At 33.4% G+C, this 12,344-nt stretch overlaps 1 protein-coding gene across 1 annotated transcript in view; it reads right to left on the bottom strand.

The window, feature by feature from the left end:
- The window catches only part of LOC150015605 (E3 SUMO-protein ligase RanBP2-like), a 73,096-nt gene that overhangs the window by 35,656 nt on the left and 25,096 nt on the right, over nucleotides 1-12,344 (bottom strand). The window contains exons 9-19 of the mRNA XM_090269934.1: nucleotides 10,388-10,597; nucleotides 9,238-9,419; nucleotides 8,977-9,152; nucleotides 8,671-8,794; nucleotides 7,887-8,048; nucleotides 7,484-7,621; nucleotides 7,263-7,409; nucleotides 6,252-6,431; nucleotides 6,078-6,161; nucleotides 3,613-3,748; nucleotides 285-379 (exon numbers count right to left, since the gene is read on the bottom strand). Coding sequence (XP_090126060.1) covers nucleotides 285-379; nucleotides 3,613-3,748; nucleotides 6,078-6,161; nucleotides 6,252-6,431; nucleotides 7,263-7,409; nucleotides 7,484-7,621; nucleotides 7,887-8,048; nucleotides 8,671-8,794; nucleotides 8,977-9,152; nucleotides 9,238-9,419; nucleotides 10,388-10,597 — 1,634 coding nt within the window. The remainder of the gene's footprint in view (nucleotides 1-284; nucleotides 380-3,612; nucleotides 3,749-6,077; nucleotides 6,162-6,251; nucleotides 6,432-7,262; nucleotides 7,410-7,483; nucleotides 7,622-7,886; nucleotides 8,049-8,670; nucleotides 8,795-8,976; nucleotides 9,153-9,237; nucleotides 9,420-10,387; nucleotides 10,598-12,344) is intronic.

Below are 12,344 nucleotides of genomic sequence, written 5' to 3' on the forward strand. Positions count from 1 at the left end.
TCAGCAAGGCCATTCGAGTCCAATTTCTGCTAAAACAGAATGATAAAGGACCCACCACCACCACTACACCCCATTTAAAAATACTCTAAATGTTCACACTTATTATAACATAAAAATAAGATGACTAAGAAGCGTAACTTCTGTATCTGGAAAGAAATTTAAAATATCTATATCTTGTGGGACACAGAAGTTCTAATGCTGAACTACTTCTTGAATTTCTTTGAAGGAAGCCTGAGCAATTAAAAAAGAGATATTTGTAAGTGCATAAATTATTCCTTTGTTACCTTTGTGGGAGTAACATTAGCTGCTGGTCTCAGAAGATACTGGGAATTATAGGCTGGTGACTGACTATAATACACTGAAGGGCCAGTAGTTGCAACTAAAAAGAAAAAAGAAAAACACCGTTAAAAATCATCTATACTACAGTTAAGACTATCTATGCAAGAACTATAAATACAAAAGCAACAGAAATAAAAAAGATTCAAAACTGCCTAATTTTTAAAATTTTTGTACATATCAAAACACGCCATAAAGAGGATTATCAAATGACAAATTAGGAAAAACTATTAATATTGCACATGAAGAGTTAAGAGCACCATGGCAGTCAATGAGAAAAAGCACCTCATAAGCATCAAAAAAGTAAGAAGAAAGTGGCTAGTCTACTTTTCAAGAATGAATGATATGATGTGAGCACACAGCCTGCTCCAACATCAGAAATATTGGGAATGCACTAGTCGTGGGAAGGGTTTAAGGAATCAAAATGTATCTGATGGCCCCAGGGCCATGTTTTAGAAGTGAGCCTTGAAAATCTGCACAGTGACAAGGTTAGGTTTTATAAACTAGCTTAGAATGTTCAGGTCAAAAATCACCTGACAAATTCAGAGAAAAGGATCTCCTAAGTAACATAAAGATGTGTTCCTTGTTGGGGCAGGTGGACACATCATGACTGAGACTCATACTGATGTCCAAACTATTTCCTCCATCTGTTTTGTGTGAATTTTATGAGGAAATCAACAACTAAAACACACTCATGTTGATGATAAAACTACCAGCAGTCATTTGCTTGATCTATTCAACGACAGTTTTACCAGAAAACAACACAACCTAAAGACTATTTAGGCCTTCACACAGAAGAAGAAACAGAAATTGTGACCCAAGAGATGCTAAACAACTGATTCTGGAAAGCAGTGGAAAAAAACTAGAAAAAGCTAGCCAAGACTAAAATATTGCCCAACAAGCCCAAATCTAACTTTGGAAAACTAATATAACTCCCTGGCGAAGATAGTTATTTTGCAATATTCTGGGGAATAAAAAGGCATAGAACAAGCTGATGGATAGATATGAGCCAATATTCAAAGTCTGAAATTCAACTAGTGACTTTATCATTGACTAGTGACTGTTAAATAGTGGAGAAAGAAAAAAAAAAAGGAAAGACCTATTAAAGAGTTCTTATAAACCTACAAGAAAAATTACCAAATGAATAGGTAACTCAGGAAATACAAAAGATGTAAGTTGTTCAGCAAGCCTAGTATAAAAAACTTAAAAACTGACACTATTTATGTTCTTAAAACCTGACAAAGGTTTTTAAAAAATAGATAATAGTTAACACTAGGCAAGAGTACAGAGATGAACACTATTAGATATCAGTGATAAAGAGTATAAACTGGCATAGCTTTTCTGTAAAGCCATTTTCTAAAATAAAAGAATTTTTAAAATACCCTACAATTCTGGGAATGTGTCCACAGATTATTTATAATAGCAAAAACTAGAAATAACAATAATAAGGGAATAAAATTTGCAGTACTACCACATGATAGAATACTGTGTATTCGCTAATAGAATTTTCAAAAATATTTAATAACAAATACTTAGGACTTAAAGTAATATTTAAGAAACAGGCTTATTCATCTATATACACCATAATACATGATAAAAATCTCCTTAAAATTTCTTTATGTATCCAAAGAGAAAAGTCTAGAAAGAAATGCTTCAAAATGTTAATAGAACTCTATGTGATACTGTTAGCTTTTAGTTTTCTTTATACTGTTCAGTATGTCTTAATATTTCCTGTAAGTTTATTAATCATATTTTTAATCATATTATTTTCAAAGACAAGAACCATGTTGGTATACTGTTACTTTCACTAAGAAAAACAAAATCTGTGAAAACAGGAATCAGAAGACTAGAGCCCTCTTCCTTGCAGGCCACAAAGCTGCTTTGTGACCTTCTCCATTAGCCATTTGGCGTCTCCTGTTTTCTCAACTGTAAAATGAGGATGTGCTGCTTCTACACATTTTATAGGGTAATTGCAAGAATAAAATGAGACAAGCTGAATATTATATTTAACAACCAGAAGAACGTTTATGCTTATACACAGAAGAAATAGATAATGTGACCCAAAAGGTGTCATATGACTTATTTCACACAGCACTCAAGAACCCCTAGAAAAGGCTCTAATATAGTACACAGGATTTTTTAAGTAAGCAATGTCTGAACACTTGACAGTTCATACATTTGCCTATGACTTATGACATTTAATAAGTTTGACTTTCTGGAGATTATTAGTTTGCCTATATTTAGAAGACACTGTCACAAGAGGATAGTGGGAAAGCCTTAGGTATAGCCCTCAAGGACTATCACAATAATGTACTAATTTAAACTAGACCAAAGCATTCTATATCTTTCCTGGGTTAAAACTAATTAGAAAAAAAATATGCATTACCACCATTTCAGGAACTGTCTCATGTAAAAGAAACCTATTTTTGTCATCATTCCTGGGCACCTGAGAGCAAAGTATCATACTGGCAAATGGCTTTAAAGTTAGACCACTGGAGTTTGAACCCCAGCTCTGGGTAAGTTACCTAACTTTTCTAAATCCATTTTCTCATCTATAAAATCAGGACTAATAATAGTATCTACCACTCTTGGTTACTGTGATTAAGTAATACCATATACACAAGGCACTTAGGCATGTAAGACAACCATAGGAGGCACTATTTAGTACCCTTTAGTTCATTAAGTGTTTACTGTACACTCTAAGTAAAAACCTAATACACATCCACTCTTACAGAGATTCTCACAATTATCATTTGACTCAAATATTATCTCCACGTTTCAAATGAACTGGCTCAGAGAGGTAATACAATACAACTTCATATTATAATATGCTCTTCAAACTCCTTTCTTTTATGTATGACCATGGCATTTCAAAACAAACAAGGTTTCCTATCAATGTCATACCTCTGAATATTTCATCAAGATAATTCCTGAGAAGTTTACATTTTTAATTAGGCATCTCTTAATGTATACTGATATCAGTTAACATTTTTTAATTATAAGGAATATTTCCACCTCAGTCTCAGCTCCTCTGACATGTGCATTAAAAGGTTATTATTTAAGCCTTTATATATACAGTATCAGAAAAAGCTTGTTTTATTTCTGCTTGGAGTTATAAAAATCTCAGTAATACCAAATACAGCTAAGTAACATATAAGCAGACATATATAGACATGTATATAAACAAATGTACATACACAAGGTGATTTCACAAGTTATCTACTTAAAGAAGGGGGACATACTGTGATTTACTAACATATCCAGTTGCCAACTCACCTGTTAATGGAGCCCCATGAAAAGTCTGCGATCCCTGATAACCATCAGGCACTGAATCTGGTCCATAACATTCTGCAGGCCAGCGATGAGGGGACCCTGAGTTACTGCTATTTAGTTTCAATTCCTGCATTTCTTTCTGTTGGAAGAAGGGGGGGGGGAAAATTAAGCAATTATACAATGCTAAAACCAGTAACAGAGGAAAAAAAAATTTTTAATTTAAATACCTGATGATGGCTTTTAACAGATTCTATATTCCAATAAAAATCTGAGTACCAGGTGTTGATTTAAGAACATGATCCTTAATTTGTTAATGACTCATTTGCTCCCATTCTTTCATTCCTTAGTACCATTACCTAGTTCATTCGCTCTAAGTTAGAGTTAGCTTTAACCTAAACAACTGAGTAACTTCCTAAATGTCCTCATCTCCATTTCCATTCTACACTTGCCTTTAAACTTAATCTTTTTAAAGTTCAACTCTAGCCAAGAAAAATACCTACAAATTAAATTTCTTTCTCTGACATGCATGGTCCTCAGTGGTATCATCCCAAACATACTTCTAGCATATCTCCTTCCACACTGCTTTACTCAAAATTCCACATTACCTCCCTATACTAGCTTTCCACTTAAGACACATAAGATGTAACAAAACCCTACTTATCCTTTACAGTGATGCTCAAATGCTCCACCAGAAAATGAAAAGTACTGGCTCTGAATATACAGTATAGGGCAAAAGTAGGTTCACTGCTGTGAGTATGCAAGTTTATTCTTGTATTATTACTATTTATTAATTATTGTATTCTTTTCCATACAAACAACTGTAAATCTACTTTTGCCCACCCTGTATTATGTATATTATAATATATTCCAAGCACATTACCTAAGTTTTTAATCCTTACAGTTAGATAATATTAGTAACTTACATCTTAAAATGAAAAAAAAAAAAAAATGGAAAAAATGGCACAGACTTGAATCCAGATCTTACTTCAAAAACATTTTCATAACACTATTCTGCTGCCTAGACAAAGAGGCAGACATAAGGCCTTCTAACAGTATCTATGTGTCTAGCTATAAGATCTGTCATTTCATAAACAACTAAATGACAATACCCTCCCCAACCCTAGAAGAATTTAGAAAATGTTCCTTACAAAGCAGGCATATATCAAGAAATTACTTCTTTAAAAAAAAAAAGAACTATCATGGTATCAGACAACAGGTCACTTTTGAAAACAGTTATCAAGTATCTTTGTATGGGTCCAGGTATCTAAATAGTTATAACAGACCATGTCCGGCCTGTCTGCTACCCTCTTCTACAGGTATTTTCAAATACAACTTTCCCAAAAGCCGTATCTAATGGGATCAAAAAATCTCTCGAACTTTCAAGCTAAATAAAAATCTCCCCATTCATCTATCTACTGTGCCTAGTCCAGATGCTGTACTGTACACCCATAAATAAAAAACCAGTAGCATCAACAAGAAAAATTTACTGCTCGTTACCAGTATCTGGACCACAGTTTTGAACATGCATTTAACGCTATAATCATAATTTAAAAAATTCAAACTAGAGAATGTGATGAGAAATGGTTTCAACAATTCTCATTTTCCAGACAGAGAAAAAAAGGTAATGCCTGGCCAAAGATGGTTAATTAGTGACATAGTACTAGAACTCAGCTTTACAGGCACATTGAACAGTGTCCCACTGCCTTTCCACAAAAAACAATGTTTGGTGGCTGAATCCTATATGGCTAAGTCAAGATTGTATGTAATATTGTAATAGGCCACAATTATACAAAATTGAGAGAAAACTTTGTGCAAATTCAAAAGTTTGTTCACCTCCCAAAAGCATTTTTAATGCTCACACACTGCTAACAGCATTTTGAAAATCACGCAATTATCAATTAACTTTAATGTAACTTTAAAAGTATGACTCATTCAGTTCTTGCTCAATGAGCATGAAACAACCTACCTATACTTCCAATAAGTCCCTTTGAGCCTTATAGTTAAGGTCACTTTAATATAGTTAAAATAAGATAATGTACATGTAACTGTTTCCTTACATAATTAAGTCAATTTCATATGAAAGTATTAAAGATAAAAGGTTTTCTTAAACAACTTGTCAATTCCTAGCTATAAATATGACACACACAACCACCGTCAGTCTGAGAAACAAATTCATAGACCAAGGAGGTATGATTAGTATTTTCACTAGTACAATTCAATCACTTTGAGACTTCCTCTACTCCAGAAATAATGCTATGTTTTGGATAAAAGTGTTGGTAGCTTTGAAGGATTCACATCTAGTGGAAGATGCAGACATAAGTAATTTCTAAATATGGTTAGATTTTAAAATGGAGTATATAAAACATAGGATTCTATAGTAGCATGGCAAAGGGACACTTTGAACAGCTTTAGAAAGAAAGAAGTCTTGGAATAAGGGAGAAACAAGATACATAAATTAAGTGATTTACCTTAATGGCCTCTACTTGTTGGCAGATCATTTTCAGTAAAGAATTTTGATCCTCTGCCCACTGAGGTGGTGCTTTGGGAGAATACTAAAAGAAAAAATACCAACAAAACAGTATTTAAAACATTTAGAACAGATACATACTCCACAATGGAATAATTCACTTCTTGCCACTTACCTTGTAACTTTTACTTGGTGACAGAGAATATTTGGTGGGAGATGGTGTAGAATGTTTCATTTCTGAATCTGCATTGCGCAAGGAACCATTTTTATGAAAAGGACCTCCTTCACTATAGTCATCAAGCTCCTGCATGACCGCACTAAACATCTCTTTTACAGACTCCAGGGGCACAGGCAACTAAAAACAAAGGGCATGAATCAAGACCTTTAGTTTCCAAAAATATCAAAGTAAAAATTCTTAAATAAATGCAAGATTTTATTTTATTAATGTACTTACCTTTTCTCACTGTTGTTATTACAAGCCCTTTATACCTTAATAACAGATATTAAACTGCTATGCAACCTAAAGTCCTTGGACTCTGAAGTCTGTAACTGTTTCTGTTCTTTGTTAGGCATAATAATGGCAGAAGAATGTATACATGGGAAATTTTTCAATGTGAGCAAAATGTTAACTAATTGATTTTGAATGTAGAGAAAAATATAGATGCTAAAATGTACCAGATAACATAAATCCTAATCTGAAAGCAAAAACACAAATTAATCAACAAAATATTAGTAAAGTTGAATATAATCCAAGTTAATACCATTATGACAGTCTCAAACTCCTAAGAGCTGGAAAAAGATAGTCCATAATAGATAGATGATAAAGATGAGAAGAAATGATCTGGTGATTTCAGTAAAATATTTAATTGTAAAATTCATTATGAACTAGCCTTAGGTGGCAATACATTGCCACAATAACAAAAATAAATGTCTTGCCTTAGAAAATCTTACTAATTCCCCAACAAGTATTTTTGTAACAGTATAAACCTAGATTCTCAATTTTAAAAAAGAAACATCAAACCCAAGACAAAGCAATACTTACTAAATATTGAAACACATACCCCTTCTGTGCATTAATTATGAGGTTTTACTGATAATTTTTGAAAGTACTAAAATACAAAACCAAGGCAAAAACACTTACCACCTAATTGTCAATAATAAGAAAGAAGAAAAACCTGGAACTTACTTTCTTGACTACTGAAAGATTTGAATCACTTTCATCTAAAATCTTTATTAGGTAGTCCCTGGTCTTTCTCAGATAATTTTTGCATTCTTCCTGTTCTTCAGGAGAAAGGGTATCATTTTCAATGTCTTCAGCTTTTCTGTGAAAAATCTATACAAAGAATGCTTTTATGAAACAATTAGGTTCTTAAATATTTTTTTTTTAATTCAAGTACATTTACTTACCAGTGCAAGATTCCAATAAGAAACAACATTTTTTATAGATTCAAAAGCAGTCAGAGCATCTTCTATATTTCCATTAACTGCATCCAATATAGCAAATGTTATGTGTGCTTCTTCTTCATATTCACCAATTTCAGAAGCCTAAACACATTTAAGCAATTTTTAGTTAAACTGCCTCAACCCAGAACATCAAACTCAAACCATTTCCCAAAGATTTTATATGATCTAACAATGAGATTAACACCTCAGTACTCTTCTGTGTCATATTTTATATGTAACAGCTGGGTATTTAAACAAGCCTACCATTAGGCAATTAATTTAAGCAGTTTATACCTCCATTTCTTTGTTTATATACTGGAAATCCACATCCCCAGTTAATTAACCAAGGGATCAGACCCTCCATTACCTGCATGTCTGCACTATGAAAGTGTTTAAACAGAGGGTCGATAGGTTCAGGAATACTGCTCTTCTTTTTGATCATCTTCAATAACGGCAAAACCTTCTTCCAATAATGAACACTTCTGCCTATGTATTCCCGCTGGTCGTAAAAAGAATTAAGACCACTGCCCTAAAATAGAAAGTTAGAGCATCATACAACCTAAGGAACTGAAATGATCAGATCTAAAAATTCACTTATAGTCTGAACTGGTTAAATTTCAAAGCAAGGTGAAACGCAATTTCAAGTCACATGCTCAACTCTGCAAATTCTGGAATAACCAACCACCTCAATACCAGTGATCATTCAAGACCCAACTTATAAACACTTTTAGACAGCCGAAATCTGCCATTCTATGTCACAATTTGGTCAAAGGGCTAAACACCTGCCCCTCATCTTTCCACAGAACACACCTCTAATATTTAGAAAGATCCAAAATTCCCTTGCTACAAAGCCTTGTGCTACTGAACATAAAAAAAATTCCAGGCTCCAATAATTATGACTTAATTATTAAGTAATAATAACAACAGCTAATATTTATGTAACATTTCCCATGTCAGGCAGTGCTCTAAGTGCTCATATGTTAAATATAATAACTACTATGTGGCAAGAATAAAAAAAAAAAAAAATACATTTCACCTGGCATAATATGAATAAGCTGCTACTGTTTTAGAACTAAATAACTTTCAACAAAAAGTATGATTTTTTTAATAAAATAATATTCTTAAAAATGCTTACACTTTAATAAACTCACCGTTTTCTGAAGGTATCTTGCCCAATGTACAAGCAGAGCTGGTTGAAGACCATGTTTTTCCTGGCCCCTTAGAGTATTTATGTCATGCTGAACTAGAAGTCGCAATTTTGCTGAGGTTCCAGGACTAAAAAAAGTTTCATTTAATAAAACTGATTTGCAAACATGCATTTCAACACTTACATGTCTATTAATCATCACACAATAATTAAATTAAATACCTAGGAAATAAGTCTTTCAATTAAATAGGTTTTTAAATTAAGAAACCTATGTAGTAAGTTAAAAGAATATTTTTGTTTTACTACTTACACAGCTTTTCTGTGAATCAGATTACAAACTGCATCCCACCAAGATTTTTGTCTCTCTGTACAAAGCTGTTTACACACAGGAAATGGCAAACATAGAGGCTGATAGAAGTTATGGTGAGAACTACATTTCTCCTTTAGTTGTAAGTGGCTGGTATATATTACTCCGAGTAGAAATACCTGTTTTGTTTAAAGAAAAATCAATTTAAGTTAGATAAAATTAAACACAACTCAAAATATTTAATTTGTTAAAATCTTCGCTTACTTCAAGATCTAAAATACATATTGACTCAGGTGCATTTGTTTCAAGTCTTGAGGTTTCCTGAGGCAAATGATGAAAAAGCTGTTTCAGCCATTTTCGAATTGCAGGTAAGGTAGGCAACAAATTCCACTGTAAGCCAAGCCAAGTAAGGTGCTGAAGGCTACCATTATGTGCTCGAATGGCACCTGAAATAAAGGAGAAAAAAATGGCTTTGAAAACTTCCTTTGTGTCATCAGTTCTACCAACATCTGACTCACATTAAATGGACCTTAGATTTTCTATATCAGAGCTGGGGAAAATTATATGATAAGCGAAGTATCATGTTATTATCAAAAGTATAGGTATTCACACTTTATATCTAGGAATTTTAAAAACAGTTGATGGAAACAATTCTTCTCAAGTCCATCTGAGGGGAGAAAAAAGAGACTCACCAGAACTCAATAAAACACAATCTGACGGGCTAAATAAAGAATAGTCACCCATTAAGAAATTTTGAAAGAAAGCATTTTCCTTTCAGTAAAGAATTCTTAAAACAATGGAATACCATTACATTAGAAGAGTAAAGAGAACTTTTATTCTAGAAGATATTCAGTATTGGAAGTTACAAGCTTCTGGAAGCATTAAAGAGGTACAGCCTTTCTGACAATACAGCAATTTGCAAGAGACTTAAACATGTTCAATAACTTTGTCCTAGTAACTGTTTTTAGGGATCTATCGAAAATTTTGATATGGAGACATTTTATATTAAAGTTTTCATCACAGTATTATTTTTAATAGTGAAACACTGGAAACAACTTGGATGCCCAACAATAAAAAGTAGCAAGCAAATTATGGCTTATTTATGAAACAAAATATACTGCCATTGAAAGTAATTATTTACAGAGACAGCTACAATGGGAGAGAATTCCTGAAAGACAAATCATACATATAGTATCGACAACAATTTAGAAGAAAAACATATGCCACTGCCACCCACTACCAACCTCTTACACCACCACCACCCCTCCCCGCAAAAAACCTGAAATGAATTACCGGAAAATCTTTAGTCATTAGTTCTAGGTAGATTATGGGCCGTTTATTTCCCTTTCTGCTTTTTCTCCCAATATAAAAGGATTAAGATACAAAAAGTTTTCTTTTAAAAGATACAACTTACCAACATCATATCTAGCCAAATCATCAGGTTCTGGTGCTTGTACATCAATGTTTCCAATATCATCACTACCAAGGAAAGAGCTATCCTTGGGTGACTGACTAGAAAACAGAGCATCATACAATGCCGATTGCCCACTTTTATTGGCAAAGGATTCTACAACCTCTTTTAAAAAATCTTGCTTGTCAACACTTAGGTTTAGTAGCATGTGCCCTGAAAAACAAATTATTTCCATCATTTAAAATACACAGATTGTTTGTACTCATATCTCTCAAGAGCTTTATTCACATACCGTAAGGGGGAAATAACAATTATCTGAAATATAACCATCCAACCCAACAACCACATCTGGACAAAAGGGTGCTTATGCAAAAAGTAGATATAGATTATAGGTTTAACAGTATCTGTGCCTACATGCTAGAGTAAAAAGAAAGAAAAAAGACAGGAATGTGTAAAAACAGCAAAAATACTTAACTTTAAATTAAAAGTGTGGCATTTAAAAGTCACCATAGAAGAGCAGGGCCAAGCTCAAATTCTCTGATCTGATATACTGATTTCTAATGCCGGCTGGTCAGAATTCTTCTTTTAAAAAAACCTTTTAAAATATATTTATTTCCATGCCTCACTCCTAGAGATTATGATTCCATAGGTTTGGAATGAGTAATTTATTTTCAGAAACACTCTTTGGATAAAGCCCTAATACATGCTACAACATGATGAACCTTGAAATACTATTCTAAGTGAAAGGAGTCAGTCAGAAAAGACCACATATTGTATCATTTAATTTGTAAAATATCCATATAGAATAGAAATGTCCATAAACAAAGAAAAAATGAGTGGTTACTTAGGACTAGGAGGTTTGGGGGAAAATGGGGCATGACTGCTAACAGGTATGAGGTTTCATTATAAGGTGATGAAAATGCTCTTATATTAACTGTGGTAAAAGTTTTACAATTCTTTGAACATACTAAACACAACTAAAATGTAAATTGGTAAACTACATAGTGTGTTAATTCTATCTCAATTAAACTTTTAAAACAAAAATAAAAAGTATTCCTTGGAGTAAGTCTACTGGTCAGTCAGGTTTGATTACTACCAGACTATTATTTCTCCAAAAGTTTGCAGAAACAAGCTCAGAAATGCCTAGATACACCCCAAAAAGGAGTCTATGAAACCCTGCAAGGGTAGAAGGGAGATATAAAAGATGGAAAGTCACTTCTTTAAGAACTAAAGGTAAACTGTGAGATATTGTAGAAGAGCAATCTAAGTTTAAACCAACTGCCTAACGACAGACCAAAGCTTATAAAAAATGATTTAATACTATTTCTTCATCTTTACATTTATTCAATTTACATCAGAACTGCGTCCCAGCCCTTGCCATCGTGGCTTGGTTGGTCAGAGCATCTTTCATAAACTGAAATATCGTGGGTTTGATTCCTGTCAGGGCATATGCCTATGCTGTGAGTTCCGTCTCCAGCCAGGGCGCATTCAAGAGGCAACCAATTGATGTTTTTCTCTCACATTCACGTTTCTCTCCCTCTCTCTCTCCCTTCCTTTCCCTCTCTCTAAAATCAGTGAGTATGTCCTCAAGTGAAGCAAAAACAAAAACAAAAAACTGCTTCCTAGAGAAAGTATTCAGTTCACTGCTTGATTCACTGGCTACATGAGTAACTTGAAGTTTTTGCCTAAGCAAAACCAGGTAACACAGAATAGACATTTAGGATGGACCCCAAATAGTCAAAATTGGGAATAAATCTACAAATTCCAAGTGTCTTAACAGAATGTGAGTATAATCTTCTTCCTTACTATGTTGTCAACTCATTGAGAGATCTGTATCTTCCTCATCATTGTATCCTCCATAACAGTGTCTTACAAGCAACTGATGTTAAATGGTTTGTAACTCAGTAATTATTCTTAGTATAAAAACTACTTTAAAATATTCAGGATGGAGGCTCTAGCA

Source organism: Furipterus horrens, unplaced genomic scaffold (assembly GCF_987537825.1).
Source record: "Furipterus horrens unplaced genomic scaffold, mFurHor1.1.pri manual_scaffold_3, whole genome shotgun sequence".
NCBI classification, from domain to species: Eukaryota; Metazoa; Chordata; class Mammalia; order Chiroptera; family Furipteridae; genus Furipterus; species Furipterus horrens.